General features: G+C 53.7%; 1 protein-coding gene across 3 annotated transcripts in view; it reads right to left on the bottom strand.

The window, feature by feature from the left end:
* GDPD5 (glycerophosphodiester phosphodiesterase domain containing 5) overlaps positions 1 to 18797 on the bottom strand; it is an 86578-nt gene that overhangs the window by 9267 nt on the left and 58514 nt on the right. For 2 of the 3 annotated variants that reach the window (XM_065944024.1, XM_065944025.1), the window contains 9 exons: positions 17374 to 17477; positions 14507 to 14600; positions 13663 to 13722; positions 8075 to 8173; positions 7677 to 7770; positions 7152 to 7297; positions 2990 to 3072; positions 1506 to 1656; positions 749 to 967 (listed from right to left, as the gene is read on the bottom strand). In XM_065944024.1, the coding sequence (XP_065800096.1) occupies positions 749 to 967; positions 1506 to 1656; positions 2990 to 3072; positions 7152 to 7297; positions 7677 to 7770; positions 8075 to 8173; positions 13663 to 13722; positions 14507 to 14600; positions 17374 to 17477 (1050 nt within the window). Of the gene's footprint in view, positions 1 to 748; positions 968 to 1505; positions 1657 to 2989; positions 3073 to 7151; positions 7298 to 7676; positions 7771 to 8074; positions 8174 to 13662; positions 13723 to 14506; positions 14601 to 14683; positions 14703 to 17373; positions 17478 to 18797 lie in introns of those variants that run through there. The other variant, XM_065944026.1, reaches the window with a different exon arrangement.

Below are 18797 nucleotides of genomic sequence, written 5' to 3'. Positions count from 1 at the left end.
CATGGGGTCGCAAAGAGTCGGACACGACTAAGCGACTGAACTGAACTGAAAATGGGGAAGGGTGTCTGTCCCTCCTGGAGCACCTGGAGGGGTTAAATGAGGCGGGACCTGGCACACAGTGAAAGCCTACAGGTAATAAGGTGGTCCTCTGGACCATCTCCAGAGGACGTGGTCCCAGCCAAGGCTAGGAACTGCTCCAGTGACACCTCAGGGAGTTTTCCTTCCAGACCCTAGTCAGGACAAGATCGATAACCCCCCCCCAAAGTTCACTACTCTGCACATGGACACCAGCGTCTACTGTGCTGCCATAGTTGGTATCAGATTCTTTTGATCCCCAGGTGTTACACCCCGAGGATGTGGGCAGCAGTTCACAGGAGTACAGTGTCCCCAAGAACCTGGCCCTGCTCCTGCCCTTTGTCTATTTTAAAGGACCTCTGTGTTTCCCTCTTGTCCCCACAGTGACCCTGTCAGGGAGGTGTGGGGCATGCTACCCTCAGTTTACTAATGTAGAAACTTGAGGTCTGGGGAGGAGTGATACGGTGAGCTTATTGCTGGAACTAGACTCCAGACCCGCCTGGTCTCCCTGGGGCCGGAACCGGAACCGGAACCGGACTCCACGGACCTCCCAGGGGGCGGAGCACCAGGTTGGGAGGAGCTCCCTAGGGGCGGAGCATGGGTGGGGAGGAGCCCCCTAGGGGAGGAGCCCCCTAGGGGAGGAGCTGGGTGGGACTCAGCCTCAGGGCCTCACCTGGTGCTGGGGGAAGCCTGAGCGCAGAAGGGCATCCAGGGTGATGTTGAGGAAGCTGGTGCGGTAGGGGTGCTCCCGCGGCGGGTCACGCAGGTTGAGCAGCAGCGTGGCATTGCCCTTGGCCAGTTCCAAAAGCTCCATTAGGCTGCAGATGGACTGGTTTTGGGCCTCCCTGTGGTCGGAGGGTGACAGGGAGCTGGCTGTCCAGAACGGGTCCGTCTATCAGAGATAGGGACACACATGGTGGCCTCACCAGTCCTATGGGGCCTCCAGTTGCCTTCCTGGCTATGGAACTTGGAGACCCCTGAGCTGTCAGTATCTGCTGGTGTGTGCAAGTCAGGCAAAGTGAAGGTTGCGGCCCCGTGGAGACTCTAGATTAACCCAACCTTAACCTCTCTATCCCAGTCTGCTTACCAAAAGAATGATTTGCTTGGAACATTTCCCAGACCCCAGTACGTTTCTCCTTTAGTAGCATTTCACATCAGAGTTCACCGACTTTGTCTAGAGTTTTACAGTGTTAACAATTTTAACTATTACCATCAACGTTCTCTGGTAGGGGAGGCAGAACCAGAACAAGCAGTGACAGCCAGGATATCTGGGCCGCAGTGGCAGGAGCCAAGGAAGCCGCCAACCAGCCTGGCTGTGAGTCAAGGAAGCTGGGCGTTTGAGGGTCGCCCGAGCAGCGGGCGGCCTCCAGTCCTCTCTGTGGAGTCACCCATGCTTTTCATGCCTAGGGCTGGGACAGGTGTTGCCAGACCTTCAGGAACCACTGGCCGGCGTTGAGCCTCTGCAGGACGGTCCAGTTGAGCATGGAGGCAGGCCTGCGGGCGAGCTCCGGGAACTCCTCCTCCACGTTGGTGGTGCGCCGAAGGGTGGCGTCGTGCATGAGGAAGGGCACCCCGTCCAGGCTGCGGGAGGATGCGGCCGCGGAGTCACTGCCCACCCGGGTCCCTCACCTGCTCCTCCCACTCTTTCCTGCCCACCCACTTACACCAGCCTACCAAGGGGCTCAGGAAGGCTCTGCCCCTCTTTGGCCTCAGGTTTCCTGACTGCACAGGGAAGTCAGTGGACTGGTAGGCGAATCCCTCTGGCTCTGTGGGTCAGACAGGGGTGGGGATGGCTGAGGAGGGAGGGCTGGGCCTATTAGTAACCTTGGAAGGCAGATGCTATCTCACTTGATAATGGGGAGACTGAGGCTGGAGACAGAAGTATCTTAACTCAAGGCCTACCAGCCACTAAGTGGTGGAAACTGGCTTAGAACCCAGTCCACGTGATGCCATATGAGAAGAGGGAAAATGCAGACAAATTGCATCCCACTGTCATCCTGGTCTCCCCGACTGCTGGCCATAAGCCCCATAAGGTGCCTGAGTGTGGAACAGTAAAAGGCACCTCTGCTCCCCTTCCTCAAGACATTTTTCTACCATCTGCTAGAAGAGTTGATAAACACACAATTCTATAATGTCTACAATGGGAGTGGGGTCTTCATACTGTGGTACCCTAATTCAGTACCCTGTCCCCTCCCCTTCTCAGAGATGATATCATCAGATTGGTATGGATTCTTCTTGCCCTTTATATAAATATTAATACATATTTATTTATCGACATGTAGAAAATGTGTCAATCAGTTTTATCTGGTCTTTAAAAATATAGCTGACATCACAGTGAATGGATCACTCAGGAACTTGCTGATTTCACTCATCAGAGTGTTTGTGCTCCATCTTGCTGAGCCATACAGATCTAATATTTCCATTAAGTGGATCAGTGGCAGGACTCCAGGTGCCAAACCTCCACTCTACTTGAACCAAGGAAGTCTGTTTTGTTCTCTACATATTTTATATCCTGGAGTATGGCACAAGGAGATTCCCAGGTGGCGCTAGAGGTAAAGCACCCGCCTGCCATGCAGAAGACATAAGAAACATGGGTTGGGAAGGTCCCCTGGAGGAGGGCATGGTAACCCACTCCAGTATTCTTGCTTGGAGAATCCCATGGACAGAGGAGCCTGGCAGGCTACAGTCCACTGGGTCACAAAGAGTCAGACACAACTGAAGCGACTTAGTGCACACACGCACAGCACATGGCACGAGATTTACTTGCACAAACATGGCGCCTGCCCTGCAGCGGGCAGCCCAAGCCTCTGCTCTCCCATCCCCAAGACTCTGGGACCAGAGGTTTCTCCAGAGACCTAGATGTGGATGCACTGAGGAGGGGAAGAGGTGCTGTCCTCCCAATCCCCACACCTACCTGATGGTGACATCAGCCTGGAGTCCATACAGCTTCTGCTCTAGGGCCTTCCTGAAGGACATCAGCGTGTGCTCTGGGGCCAGCTGAGGGGGAAGGTGGTAGTGAGGGGAAAGCCAGGCTTTAGCTGGTGTGCCCCTCTCCAGCCAACAGAAGTCTTTCATGCTAGGAGGCTGGGTAGGCCTGGTTCTAATCCCCCTCCTTCAAGCAGTAGCTGTGGGCCCTGGGCATCCACAGAACTTCTCTGAAGCTCAGTTTCCTTATCTGTTACATCATGCCTGTCTCACAGATTTTTTTTGGCGGGAGGGTGGGGACGGGGGGTGGAGGGAAGAGAGAAACAGGGTTGGTTCGTGTTGATGAATATAAACGTGGAGGTCAGAGGGCATTTTTACAGTCTTCTGGCTCTATATAGTCTTGGGCTGAGCTGAATGCCAAGTTTCCTCCTGTTTATACTTTGAGTCCGGGTGGAGATCCCCAAAGGACAGTAGACGGTAGATAGCATGGCACAGTTTCAGTGGGATGACCAGTTTCCTTATCTATACAGACATGAAAACACCATCTCTTAAAGCCCCAAGCATGTTGCTTGATATACAGTAAATGCTTAATAAATGACAGATGTTTCCCTACAGCATATACATCAGAAAATCCTAGTCTTAGCCCTGACTCTGTCCTTAACTAGCTCTGTGGCCTTCGGTGCATCTCTTTATCCTATAGTCCTTGGTTTCCCCATTTGCTCCTTGGGGGTATAAGTACAGTGTTCTCTGAGGGTCCTTCCAGTTGGGGGAGTTGGAGTTCTCAGTCTCCCTCCCTAGTTGTTTAGTTTGATGATCTTGTCATACCCTTTTCTGCCACTAGGGGTCAGCACCATACCAAGGGTTGTCCTAGGACGGAGGGCAGTGTAGGATGGAGGACTGGGAAGACTTCCGGCAGTGAAGATGGATGGAAAGTGCTCCGATGGCTCATCCCATTCCCACCAAGACATGCTCGTTCCCATCTTTTCTCCCTGTGGCTGTGCTGTTTCCCATTTCCCAGCCCATAACACACTCCCATCTTCTGGAAAGCAGCCTGGCGTGGCAAAGGCTTTGGAGCTGAGACGGAACAATTCTTCCCAGTCACTGACCTGGGCCATCACTTCCCCTTCTGCACCTTTACAGTTTCTTTACTGTAAAATGGGTTAATGTTATCAAGCTCATAGATGAGGTAACAGATGTCAGCAGTCTCTGAAAGGTGTGTTTCTTTCTTCACCTTTCTGCAGGGCGGAGGAGCCTTGGGTGAGATACTACCTTGTTTCCCAGTTAAGTGGACTGTGTAAGACCCCACAGGGGCATCTAAGGAGAGGTGTGGACTTGGTGGAGTTCCTGCTCGATCACTTCCAAATGCCTTGGCATCAGGCCTCCCACAAATGACCACCGGAGGGATACCATCAGGCGGTAGACTATGGGTAGACACAAAGAGCATAGCAGTGGCTATGGAGACTCTTGGGGGACAGAGAAAGTGTTTGGGTGGGGCCAAGTCTCTTTTCTGGAGGCTTTTTAAACTCAGGTCTCTCTAGGTTAGGTGCTGACTTCCTGGAGAGAGAGGGTTCCCACTGCCTCAGGCCGAAATGCAGATGGGGTGTATTGTCAGAAATGTGCGAGTGTGGGGTGGTCGTCACAGACTCGTGGTGGACCACTGTGCTTCAGAAGCTCAACTCTGGAGTCAGTCTGACCAAATATTACAGTATGCACACACACACACACAGGTTCCCCCCCCACCCCCCGACAGGAATGACACCCAGATACCATCTCCAAGACAGGTGTGAGCACTTGGGCTTACCACACATAGATGTGTGAACCTCCCCCAGGCTGATGTATACAGGTGTAGACACTGATACTCATGCATTCACAGAGACATAAGAAAGAGTTGTGTCAAGACACCTACACCAGCCCCTTAAGGAGCGCTACTAGGATGCAATCAGCCAGATGCACAACGGGGAAATTCTACAGGACAAATGACTCAGTTTCTTCAACAAATAAACATATGGGAAAAAAGGGAAGAAGATTATTATAGACTAAAATATATTTATGGAGAAGGACACCCTTATGGAGAAGGCAACCCTCTCCAGTATTCTTGCTGGGAGAATCCCATGGACAGAGGAGCCTGATGGGCTATAGTCCATAGAGTCACACGATTGAAGCAACTTAGCACAAAAGATACTTAGCTCAGTTGGTAAAGAATCTGCCTGCAATGCAGAAAATCCCGGTTTGATTCCTGGGTTAGGAAGACCCCCTGGAGAAGGGAAAGGCTACCCACTCCAGTATTCTGACCTGGAGAATTCCATGGACTGTACAGTCCATGGGGTCACAAAGAGTTGGACATGACTAAGCAACTTTCACTTCAATTTCAACTACAAAAACATTTTAGAGACAATAAAGGAAAGCTGAGCAGTGATTCAGTATTAGATAGTATTAAGGAATGATCATGAATTTGGTTAGGTGTAATAGTGGCATTGTGGTCGTGGTTCAATTTTTAAAGTCTTTATGCATTAGAGATACACCCTGAAGTAAGTATGGGTAAAATGATACAGTGTCTGGGATTTGCTTTCAAATATTAAAGTGGGGGGAAGTGACAGGGGAAAGAAAAATCAGGGAAATGGATGAAACAAGAATGGCAAAATATTGGTAAGTGGTGAAGGTGGTATTGGATTCATTATACTATTCATTCCACTTCTGCTAAAAAAAACAACCCACACGGGGCCATCTCGCTCCTTCCCTTTGCCCCCTCCTTCCTGCCTCAGCACACCCTCCAGAGCAAGTGGGATGGGTAATAAGGGCCATGGAACGAAGAGCAGCTATAAGCTGGGGCCCTGCTTCCTGGAAGGTTGCGCTTCTAATTTATCCTCACAAAAGCCAGCAGCAGGGAGGCTTGGAGGGGATCAGCAACCCCCTGAGACACACGGGCAGCATGCGGCAAAACTGGACCCCAAATCCAGATCCCTCTGATGGGAAACGATGGCCTTCCCAGCTGGTTGCCTCCAGGTGCTGGGAGCAAGCACCTGGATGTGACGGGAGGACACCAGGCTCCAACTCGGGCACAGGTCTCAGCCTTATCTAGGAGATGGGCACCGTAATACCCCCATATGCAGGGCGCGTAGGGCCTTCAGGGTGATTTGCAGCCCTGCCAGACTCGACACCTCCTTTCAGACAGCCTCCTTTGTGAGGTTCCCTTAACTACCCTGAAATTCAGTGAAACGGTGGACCTCCCAAAGACCCTCACAACCAAGAAAAGCTCTCAAGAGCCCTCAAACGCCCTCTGGTGGTGAAGAGAGGTACTGCCTCTGTTAAGAACAGCGCTTCAAGGCTTCCGTATGTCAGGAAACCCAACCTAAGGAAGCAGGAGGGCTTGCCCAAGGAATCAGGGAAGTATAACTCTTACTTTCTGTAAGCCAGACTGATGGCTAGGCACATCACACATGCTAACTGACTCCTGCTTTTCGGGGCCCTATGGTGCAGGCACTCCCATCATCCCGGGGTACTAGATGAGGAAAACAGAGACAGTGAAATGGACTTGGTCCTGACTCCCACAGCTGCCAAGGTGCCTGGAAGCCTGGCTCCGGAGCATACTCAGTCCTTTGAAGGGGAGGGCCTGCTGTGGGATCACAGGGGTGGCAGAGAAGGAGCAGGTGCTGACTTTGATGCCTTCCTCCTGTTTCACCCTGGTGCAAATGTTTTCCTTTAGCAGTGGGCCTGGGGCTACACCCAGCTCTCCTGCCCACAGGAGAGAGAGCTGTTGCTTCATCCCAGCCCTGGGAGCCTACTCCCCTCCCCACACCCAGCATCTCTCTCTCTCTCTCTCTCGGGCCTTCCTAACCCACAGCCTCACAGTGTCTTTCCAGGGCCCTCAGGATAAAAATGAAATCTTTTAAGCAAGATGCCTTCAGGCTCTTCAGGACTTGATCCCACCCAAACTCTCTAGTCTTTACACCAATCCTTTTCATATGCCACCCCCTGCCCCCACCACACACACATCATCACCAAGAAGGGCTAAAAATTGTTGCTATTATTATTATACCCATTTCCTTGCCAGCTCCTCCCTACCAGGAGGATAGGTTTTTGCCTATCTCCCTCTGGAATGGTAGCTCTGCCCACCCCTCACCCAGTCTTCAGGGCCCACAAGTGGCACTCACCATGGGGGCCCCGCGGTGGCCGATGAGGGCAGGTTTGGGGCCCAGGTCCTTTTTCTCCATGATGCAGGGAGAGGAGATGGTGAGAGGGGCCAGGTAGAGGGCAAACACCACGGTGAAGAAGGTTCCGAGAATGGCTATCTGGGAGGCTGCAGACACGGGCGCAACTGGTGAGCCCCAGGCAGCAGGGCAGGGCATGCCAGAGCCCTCCTCCCTCCACTGGTGTGGACCCTGACACTCTGAGGGGGTCCCTGCACCAAGAGGATCCCTCATTCTTGCTGCAAAAGTGAACCCGGCCTTTAACTCACACACAGATGTAGAGACACAGAAGAGGAAACATGCAAGGCTGAGGCTGTCACCTCTGTGCAAACTACAGTCCACTCCGAACCAGGAGTGGGCCCCATGCTAAAAGCAAGGGCCCCACTGTATCCCCAGGCTGCGCAGGTACAGTCCAGGTGGGGGCAGGACAAGCTGGCCTTGGTACTTGGAGCACATGGGTGGGGACAGGTCCTGCCCAGTCATACTTACAGGATCGCTCTGCACGGGCAAACTGTCCTGCCACGATCCAGGAGAGCGCTGTGACAGCCACCAGGGCCCCCACATGCAGGAACGGCGCTGTGCCCTTCGGAACAAGAAGGGGCAAGAGAGACTGTCAGCTCCCAGCCGAGCCGAGGATGCTGGTCACCAGCATCCTCCCGGCCTACCTCTATCTGTGGGGCAGGCAGCTGTCTCTGTTTTTCAGCGGAGGACACTGGGAGTCCAGGGACCCTGGGTGCTAGAATCCTCCCTGTCTCTGAGTTGTTCTGTGATGTGGACCCTTACCCCGCCTTCCGGACTTCAGTCTGGAGGAATGGGAGTGGCCTAAAGGCGCTGTCTTGTTCTGAGGGTCCTGGGGAACCAGCCGGTGGGCCCCTACCCCCACTCACCTGCAGGGAGATGAGGAGCACCTCCCACTCGTCCTCCCACAGCTGGGCCACAGCCGACATGGCCACCACGGTGGCCACCAGGATGGCCACCAGCCCGATCTGTAGGGGGAGATCCACCAGACGGTCAGGGGGCGCCAGAGCCTGGACAGCCCGAGGGTCCCCCGTGAGTGGGGGAGGGAGAGAAGAGGTGCAGAGACAGAGGGAGGGGCCGAGTCACGGATGGGGAGAGTGGGGCGTGCGAGAGAGGCCGACCTAGCAGGGCAGAGGCACGTAGATGACAGTGAGAGAGACAGAGGCAGGAGGAGGCAGGCGGGTGGGCCCGGCAAAGAAGGGACCGCGAGAAAAACAGGAGGGTGGAGGGAAGACGGGTGGGCTGGGCTGGGGACATGGCCCAGGGCTCAGGGTGTGGGGAGGGAAGACACTCAGCAAACGGGGGCCTCCTGGTGCCTAGCAGGTCCCATTCCAGGCCTTGCCCACCCTCCCAGCCACCTTTCATCCTGCGTGACAGGTGAAGAAATCAAGAGCTGGGGCGAAGGGTGACTTGCCCAGGTCACAGGGCAGAGGGCTGAGGAGCCAGGTCCTCAGCGGGAGCCTGATGCCCAGTCCACCTTCCCTGCAGCCTTCAGGCGGGAGCAAGCAGAGGGGAAGCAGGGGGCGGCCCCATGTGCCCTGTCATCAAGGCGCGCTCTCAGTCCCAGCCTCCCGGCTTCCAGCCTCTAACGAGTTATGGAAGCTGCCCTCCCAGAGAAAGTAAGGAGCAGAGCTCTGATGGAACCTTTGTGGGACAGAAAGCTGTGGGGACAGACAGGATCTGACATGTATCCTGGTAACACAAGATGCTTCTCCACACTAAGCGATGCCTAGTATCTGGTTATTTAGCCCCCAGGGTCCCCGCCTTGGGCCCTACATCTCTGCACAGCCAGGCTGGTTTCGTAAAACTCAGGTCATGCCTTCACCCCGAAGCCTTCCACAGCCCCCAGCTCCACAAGGCGCCAGCCAGGATCACCACCTCCGGCCCTTCTGACTCCCTACTGCCTGCTCCCAGCGGTTCTCTGTGCCAGCAGGGCTCTTGCCCTCTCTCTCTCTCTCTTCAGTGCTTTTTCCAGCGGCCGCAGTAGCATTCCCAGAGCCCCCCAACAACCAAACAGGCTCTAAATTGAGTTTCTGGCTCGTGAGAGCAGAGACGGCAGCTGATCCATCTTCGTTCCCTGCCAGGCAGGGAAGATTCATTCTTGTCTGGGATTAAGGTTTCCTTTGGAGGTTTGTCGTTCTGGCCCATCAGCCTGGAAACAAATGTTCTAATAAGAAGCAGTAATAAGGCTGAAATGGGTAGGAACCCTTATGGACTGTGACAGGCCGGCCCAGAAGACATGGGAATAAGAGATATGAAGGTGCATGGGGGGCCCAAGTGTGCTCTGGGTCTGTGGGAGGCCCCTTCACTTTTTCCTCATGTTTATCCTTGTGAAAGCCCAGTCAAGATGTTATCGTCTTCGTTTTACACATAGGAAAACGGGGCTCAGAGAGCATAAGGGTTTGCTTGGACATGTAGCTTTGAGCGGGCAGAGTCAGAAGCAACCCCCATTTGCCTGTCTTGGAGGTCAGGCTCTTTCTGGGGATCTGCCCTCACAGTGCAGTGGAGGGAGCCCCAGGGAGCATCCTCTCGACCCCCCACCCCAACATGCAGGCTCCCTGCCCCCAGCTCCAGGGCACAGCAAGCATCTCTGGAGGGTCACTCCCTGAGCGTGTTTTATTACAGTAGTTAACTGCTAGTGGAAATACTTGTGATTAAACTGATTTCCCAGGATCGTAATGCAATGAAAAATTTTATCCTCTCTGAATCTGCCAGTTGCCATAGTGGCAACCATTATGCTCCGCAGCATTACTGCAGTGGTCAGCGCCTGTGGGATTTCGCCACACATACTGTGTCCTGAAGCCACGGGAACAGTGCTGACTCCTGACAACTAGACTGCCGTTCCTCAAGTCTGACTGCAAAGGATACATCCCACCCAGAAAGTGGGGAAAGCCCAGGGGAAGCCTCGGAGAAAGTGGTCTTTGGTTTTCCGTGCTGGAGGCACTGCAGTTCGTGATGACAGCTGGAGGGATGGAGGATACAGGAGGTACGTCCATACATTCACTGAGCCCTGCCTGGGTGCTGGGACCCAGGAGGAGTTGGAAACCAGCCTTGCCAACATATTGGCCTCCTGGGAAAGTGATTAGAATCTGGGTTCTGTGTGGTTTAAGTCGCAGATGGTCGGCCCAGGGTTCAGGGACCCACTCATGTCACATTCCTTGGTGACTGTGCCTAATGGGGATGGTTACCCTCTCAGAGTGTGTTTCCAGAGTTGTAGAGATGGGGAGCGTGAGCACCTACCTGAAAGGGGTTTGGAAAGATAAATGAGAACATGCAAGTGAAATGCTTAGCACCATGGCTGGCAGCAAAATAATCAGTGCTGACTAAATGTTGTGTTAGTCGCTCAGACATGTCCTACTCTTGTTAGTAACACAATTTTTTAAAAGTGGGCATGTTTTCCCTGGGAGCATAGGGGTAAGGAATATGCCCGTTAATGTAGGAGATGCAGAGTTGTGAGTTTGATCCCTGGGTCGGGAAGGTCCCCTGGAGAAGGAAATGGAAACCTACTCCATTATTCATGCCTGGGAAATCCCATGGACAGAGGAGCCTAGAGGGCTATAGTCCATGGGGTTGCAAAGAGTTGGACACAACTAAGCACCTAAACAACAACGGCAGCATCAAAAGGAATGAAATAATGCCATTTGCAGCAACACAGATGGACCTAGAGATCATCAAACTGAGTGGAGTAAGTAAGACAAAGACACATTTCATATGATATCACTTATATGCGGGATCTAAAAAAAAAAATGGTGCAAATGAGCTTCTTTACAAAATGGAAACAGAGTCACAGTAAGTGACTTATGGTTACTTTACCACAGTATACTTATGGTTATCAAGGGGGAAAGGTGTGAGAGGAATAAATTGGGAGATTGCAATATATATAAAATAGGTAACTAATAAGAACCTACTGTATAGCACAGGAAACTATACTCAATATTCTATAATGACCTATGTGGGAAACAATCCAAAAGGAGTAGACATAGGCCTAACTGAATCACTTGGCTGTACATCTGAAACTAACACAACATTGCAAATCAGCTAAACAAAACCACACCGAGGCACCATTTCCACCCACTGGGATGGCCAAGTCAGGAAACCCCTGAACACTTTGTGGGCAAGCGTGACTTTACAGGCACAGCCATGTATTCTTGCTTGTGCGCGCTCAGTCATGTCCGATTCTTTGTAGCCTGCCAGGCTCCTCTGTCCATGAGATTTCTCAGGCAAGAATAGTTGAGGGGGTTGCCATTTCCGTCTCCAGGGGATCTTCCTGAACTGGGGATTGAACCTGCATCTCCTGCATTGCAGGTGGATTGTTTTACTGCTGAATCACCAGGGAAGCCCATATATAAACTATACTGCAATTAAAAAACAAATACTATCAAAAAAAAGTTAAGATGCAAAATGAGGGTATAATAGGCTACCACGTGTGTTTAAAGAAAAAGGAATGTGTATGTATGTGTGTGTACATACACACATCTGCATGTGCTTAAATATCTCTGGAAAGATAATGGGGAGATTTACATTTTGTACTTCTTTCTACCTTTGTAATGTTGAACTGTGTCAATGTATTAATGGTCAAAAGTTAGGTCAAACAACTCCTCCCCAAATAAAAATTCCTTAAAATCTTAGAATAAAACTATAGAGTCTTACAAACAGAGGGGTAGAAATTCCAGCCCCTACTTGACTACTGAGCCCCAGGGAGCTCCTTCCCTCCTGGTGCAGTGCATCCAGCTAAGCATCAGTTGGAAGGACCTTCCTCATGCTGAGATCTCTTGGGAGGGATCAGAGGGGAGAGGAAGGCAGGACTGGCACCCCGGGAGCTGGCACCAGTGGAGATGAAGGGGTCTGAGACCCTGCCCCCAGGAGAAGACTCCCTGCGCTGCTCTGCTGCCCTGGCTGGCTTGAGCCTCCAGATGCCTCTCCGCTGGGATCAAGCAGGTGTGCCCTGGCCTGCTGAGAGCCAGGCATGCCCCAGAGGAGGGGGCTGCGGTGTGCACCAGCCCCTCCTGGGGTGCCCGCAGGTGTCATCCTTTCAAGTGTCAGCTTTGCAGCTGGGAAAAGAAAGTCCCTCACAGAGAAGACTTCAGAAGCAAAGGAGATCTTAGGAAAGAGTGATGAGCAAGAGGAAGGTGGGAGGGGACCAGAGGTGGCTCACTGCTCTTTATCCCTCCAGGACTTTAGTCACCTGGGTGACTAAATGCCCACAGGCACCTGGATGCCCACAGGCACCTCCCACTCCATGCAGCCCAAGTGGAGCTCAGCACATCCGTCTTCCAGTTCCCGTGCCGTATTCTTTTAGCTGGAAGTGAGCCCCTCCCCTCAGAGTCACTCTGGACCCATCTCACGGGCTCATGATTATTCCTGGACATTTCTTCCTCTTTCTGAATGGCCAGCCCATGGAGTCAGGCTCTGGAGAAAGAGAGGTGACCTGGCCCTCTCTCTGGGGCCCTGGTGTGCTCCTGGGAGGGAGGGCCTCTCTCTGGGTCAGCTCTGTGCCACTCCTGAGCCCACTGGGGTCTCAGAAAGAGCAGGAGGCATCAGCCACGTGCATTCCACACGATGTGTGCCATGAACAGTGGGCCAGAGAGTCAAGGCTCTGGAATGTATGATGGCTCTTTGCTTTGGGTCCAGCTCTGCGTGGGCACTGGGGACACGGAGATGGAAAGTCAGTTCTGGTCTCTGCATGGAGCTCCTAGACTAGGGAGGGTCGGGGTCAGGGAGCCAGATGGAAATGGACAATGAGAGGTCAGGACTGTGGCCGGGGAGCCTTAGGGGGCTGGGGGAGCCTGAGAAGCTTTGTGTAGGTGGAAGGAAAACCAAGGAAGGGTCCAAAAGAGAGAGAAAGGGAGGCAGGAGTGAAAACATAAAGCAGAGAAGAGGCAGCCATGCTGGGAGGGCCTGAGATGTCTCATGTGGCAGAAGCCGAGGGTGACGGTCCCATGACAGCAGTTGGGAGAGATCAGCAAAGGGCCAACCTGCTCAGGGCCTTAATGTCTGGAGGGAGAGCTTGGATCATCCTAGGAGCAATGGAAGCTGTGGGAAGGGCTTTAAACTGGGAGTCATATCACTGAATCAGAGTTTTAAGATGAGCTCATGGAAGAAAAAGAGAGGATGAGACTGAAGGCAGAGCCAGCCAAAGAGCTGGAGCTGTGACCTACGCTCATTAACCGCACGGCTGTAGATCTAGGAGCCTGGACCCTCTACTTATTAAGTTGGAAACCTTGGGCAAATTACTTAACCTCTTTGTACCTCAGTTTTCCCAGCTGCAAATGGGATGATAACAGCACTTATGCTGCAGGGCTGCGAGGGGCAAATGAGTAAATACAATCCACTGCTAGCTCCCTGAACAATTATAACCATGATCCAGGGGAGGGAAGATGTGTCCGGGCTCTTCCTCTGCTGCTGTGGCCTCCGGCCTCTCCCCTCCTCCCTGAGCCCCTGTGGAGGCACTCCTTACCTTGTGCAGCCAGTGCAGGTTCATCTGCTGCCCCACGGCGATGTGACATAGTGCCAGGACCTGAGGGAGGGCCCACACGGCAAGAGTCAGGCATCACGTGTGACCCAGGTTTCTGCCAGTTCCCCGACACCCTGCTCCCCATGGCTCTCTGGGCCTGGCTCAAGCAGTCAGCTAACCAGCAAACCATTCTCATGCCCAGCTCTGCTCAGCCCCACCCAAGCCTGGCCTCCTCCCAGATTATTTCAGGTTCCTCCAGGTTCCTTCTCCTCTAGGGTTCTTCCCTCAAGAACTCATTGGGCCCTGCTGCACTTGGGCTGCCTAATTCATGTTTTGGGAGTTCCAGGACCCAGGATTCTGAAGCAGACTTGAGCCTGTCCCCCAGGAAGCCTGGAGAGTTGCTCTGATGCTCACTCACTAGGGTAAAGAATCTGCTTGCAATTCAGGAGACCTGGGTTTGACCCCTGGGTCGGAAAGATGTCCTGAAGAAAGGAATGGCAATCTACTCCCGTATTTTTGCCTGGAAAAATGCCATGAACAAAGGAGAGTGGCGGGCTACAGTTCATGGGGTCACAAAGAGTTGGACATGACTGAGCAGGTTACACACACCCAGGAGCTCCCAGGCCAGCAACATGTTGGAAGCAGGTACCAAAACAGAAGTTCTTGGAAGAGGAAGTCTGCAGTGGGGCCTAACAATGGGATGTCCTCACGGGGTCGGGGGAAAGCATGCCAGAATGGGGCAAAGAAAAAGGACCTCCCACCTTGAAGGAACCAAGCCCCAGAGGCCCAGAGAAAAGCCAGCCATCCTCCTCAGACCAGGGTGGGGCCCTCCATCAGCCCCATGTACCTGGAGGCCAGCGATGTAAGTGAAGGCAGCTGCTGTGGTCATGAGGATGGGTACGGACCAGTCACTCCAGTAGCCCATGCGGTTGTAGAGGTACCTGCCAGGAGGAGAAGGGGCAGGGGTCAGACCTCTACCAGGGAGCTGGATGCTCCCTGGGGCCTGCCAGCTCTCAGCTCTCACACGGCTTGCTCAGGTACTAGACTTTGGCCCTTCAGTGAGGAGGTCACTGCTTCCCTGGTCATCAGTCAGCCTGTGGTGGGCTCTTGGGGACACCTGGGCGTGGCAAGAAGCATAAACAAGAAAACAATTTCCCTTAATTCTACTGCCCAGAAGTAACCATCACCAAAACTCTGCTGCCTTCTTCCAGTGGGTGCCCCCCTCTGCTTATATATTTGTGTAAACAGCAAAGCCGGGACCCCACTGCATAATAGCACAGGGTCAGAGTTCAGGCTTTGGAGGGAGGAACTAGCAGATTCAAATCCCCCGGCTTGCAGGACACCGGGGAAGTGACAGGCTTCCCTGACTCTAAGATGCCATTGATTGTGACATTCATCTCAATTTCAATGTCATTTCAATGATTTTTGAAAAGATGAAGTCTTAGGATCGATAACATGTAATAACCTGACTTTCCTGCACTGTTCCTCATCTACAGGATAGAATAACAAAGTGCCCTTCCTACGGTTTCCTGAGGATGAACTTTATGTGAGGAACAAGGTAAGTACTCAACTCTCTGCTTATTAACATAAGCATTTACTGATGTCAATAAAAGCCCGAGGAAATGTGATTTTTCTCATAGTCACGCGGTCTTCTGTTGAACTAATGTACTGTATGAAGCCAACTTCCTACTAATGACAATTAATAGTTTCCAATTATTCACTATTATAAATTAACACAAAAACTCTTTGGCATATACGTTTCTGCATTACTAATTATTTCGTCAGGAGAGACTCCTACAGATGGAATCACAGGACCAAAGGGAATGAGCTGTTTTTAGGGCTCCTGTTAGAGCCTGATAAGTTGTTCTCCAGAAAGACTGAACCACCCACACCCTCCCTGTACAAGTGGGGAAACTGAGGCTCAGAGAAGGCAGCAAGCAACGTGCACAGGGTCATCAGAGAAAATGAGCCGGCACCAGGCAGCTTCAGGCCTGCTCCCCTCTTGGGGCTTCTGAGCCCCAGCACTACTCCAGGAAACCAAGGAGACTGGCTGAGGGAGCTGCAGGTCCCCAGACCCTCCCCGAGCACAGGCAGGCCCTCCTTCTGCGGCCTCCCCAACACGGCAGCATCCGTCCTCTGCTTGAGCTGCCCAGCGATGGGGAGCTCAGTCTCTGGGCAGAGCGGGGTGGCCCCGTGGACCACATGATACAATCAGGCAGTTTAAGTCCCTGTCTCAGATCTGACTGCATCCTGCTGTGTGACTACAGAAAGGCTACTTAACCTCTCTGAGCCCCAGTCTCTGGGACTGTCCTAATATGTGCACGTGGCACTAGCTGGCTGTATGGAGGGACAGGCCGCAGGGCAGTCCTGTCCCTCCCTGGGCCTCAGCTGCTCCTCTGTACGTGACAGCGTGGACCTCCACTGTGGCAGCAGACCTCAGCTCAGCAGAGCCATCCAAGGAGCTCAGGGAAGGGCCAGCAGGGAATGCTCCCACTTGCCCACAGCAGTGCCTGTGCTTTGGATACCTGCAAGGATGAATAATTTATTTATGGCATTTAATAAAGGCCAGAGGCCACCTCTGGGACTTGGCTGGGGCTCCGGCTCATCTCGCCGGGCTGTGGCGGGGCAGCAGCCTGTCCTTTATTGAGATCATTAATCACAGCAGCACAGCCTGGTGCCATGCAGAGGGGAGCGAATGCCAGACTCCATGAACTGAGTCTTAGGATCACTACAAAATCCTCGAACCACAGCCCATCAGAAGCCCAGAGTCCAGAAACCGTAAATTCTAACATCACGACCACCTTGCAGCTGGAGATTCAGCCTCCCAGGAAGCGTCCTTGGGTTTAGGGGAGCCTGGAGTCCTTGCACATCCATCATCTTGTTTTGTCCTCAGAAAGACCTGCTATCAGCTAGCGCTCTGCTATCCCATTTTACAGAAGAGGACACCAAGCCTGAGAGAGGACTCATGCTCCTGTGCCCGTGGTCACACCGAGCTGAACTTCTAGCCAAGAGGAAAAGGCAGCACCGGAGGGGCAGGGACCACTGGCTGCCAAGCCCCAACTCTGCCCCCAGCTGGTTGTCTGGACTTGGGCCTCAGTTTCCACACCTGTCAATGGGCGAGTTCCTACTAGAGCTGGGGGAACTTCTCCTGTTCCGTGCCTTCCACTGTCTGACAAAGGCAGGCCATGGGGGAGTGAGGGCAGGGGCTGAAGAAGAAATAGGTGCCCTTGTGCACCCAGCCCCAGACATGTCTTTGGGCCTGAGGCTGCTGCCCACAGGGACCCTGAGCTTTCCCAGAACCACACCATCTACCAGCCCGGCCCACGGCCCTGCTCAAGGAGGCAGGAGGCCTGGGGTCGGGGACCACCTCCTCTATGAGGTCTTGGTTTCTTTGGGCCTTGGAGTCCTTGTCTAAAAGGGGTCCAGAGGTCCCAGCTCCCAGCCAAGCCCCTGCCCTGTCTTACATTCCCATTTCCATGATAGCAGCAGCAGGAAGGAGTTCCCTGTTCTCTCCAGTTGGTCTCAGCTCCCCTAAGCCGCTGTTCTCTCTAGAGGATTACTCCCTCAAAGGCTACACAGAGAGCTGGTGGCCAGTGGTGGCCAGGCCCTGAGGACCAGCCCAGGAGAGAGGTTCCAACCCATCCCTCACCCCCGACCCCAGTCTCAGCCACCAGATGCCCAGTCCCCAGGCCCCGCCCCCTGGTCCCCACTCACCAGTTGAATTCATCGTAGTCATTGTGGACTTCCCACCAGAAGTAGAGCCAGGTGAGCGTGAGTCCGAAGGTGAAGGTCAGCAGCAGGAACCAGAGGCGCTCCCACTGGAGGGGCAGAGCGAGGACAGGGGTCAGTGGGGGCGAGGCTGGCCCCTTGGGCCACCCTCCCCCTTGGTAGCCCAACTGCCAGGCTGGGTGCACAAGGGCACCTATTTCTTCTTCACCCCCTGCCCTTGCTCCCCCACAGCCTGCCTTTGTCAAACAGTGAAAAGCACAGAGGAGGGGAAGTTCCCCTGGTTCTAGTAGGAACTTGCCCATTGACAGGTGTGGAAACTGAGGCCCAAGTTCAGACTACCAGTTGGGGACAGAGTTGGGGCATGTTAGCCAGCGCTCCCTGCCCCTCTTCACACGGGTGGGGACTCGAGGCTCAGAGAGGGGAATGAGCTAACCAACATCACCACACCCGGAGTCACAAAATGATGGGGAACCAGAGCAGGATTGAGGGTCCACCCCAGAACTGGGCCCTTAGTACTGCAGCCTCAGGCCCTTCCCGTGTGCGTCCGTCTCCAGGACCAAAGGCTACATCTGCCTGAGCCTTCACACTGGGAGGGTGATCCCGGGTCTGAGGGGTCACATTCCTCACCTCCTTCCCTCCTCACATACACCTGCAAGGCAGGTGTTCTTCCTCACCTCTGCTCCTGCTACACCCCGGCCCAGAGAGGGGAAGCAACTTGCTTGAGACACACAGCAAGTTAGAGAAGGATTAAAGAGCAGTGCCCCAGCCTCTAGACTTGAAGGAATGTGGTGTTCTACCACCCCCACCAGGGGTCAGCCCCTCTCTCTCAAGGGACCCGGGGGGTGGGGGTGGGGGCAGTGTGTGTGTGGGGTGATGGAGGGGGTCCTGCTGACACCACCTCGGCTGCTTCCCCCAGAGGTCTGCAGGCACTTCCGACTGGGCCCTCGGGTGTACCCCTGCTTCCATCCGTCCCCTTATCTCAGAGGCACAACAAGCTTGGAACATCCTGCTCTCTGGGAAACTGCTGAGATCATGAGCACAAACAATCGCTCGGAGGGGAAGTCAGTGGAGGAGAGACCCAAGACCGCCCCCCACCTTGAGAGGCTGGAGGGCTTGGAGAAGCTCAGCGTCTCTCATCCAGCCACTATCCGGGCCCCCTGCAGCTTTCCTGGCATCTCTGATCCTTCTTGCACCGCACAGCCAGCTTGGAGCTACAGTTTTAAGCCCGGTTTAACCTCTCGATGTCTCTGTCTAGAAAGCAAGCCCTCTCAGGTCCACCGGACAACCCTCTTCCTCCTCCTCAAGGCCTTCCCCATCCCAGCAGGGATTCCATCTCCTCAGAGCTTCCATAACTGTGGCACCCCTGTCGGTTATGACACACCTCTGCAGTTCTAGAACTGTCCCACTGC

This window comes from Muntiacus reevesi, chromosome 9, assembly GCF_963930625.1.
Source record: "Muntiacus reevesi chromosome 9, mMunRee1.1, whole genome shotgun sequence".
Lineage (NCBI taxonomy): Eukaryota > Metazoa > Chordata > Mammalia > Artiodactyla > Cervidae > Muntiacus > Muntiacus reevesi.
The sequence above is the reverse complement of the archived record's forward strand: the minus strand, read 5'-3'. Positions and strand labels throughout refer to the sequence as shown.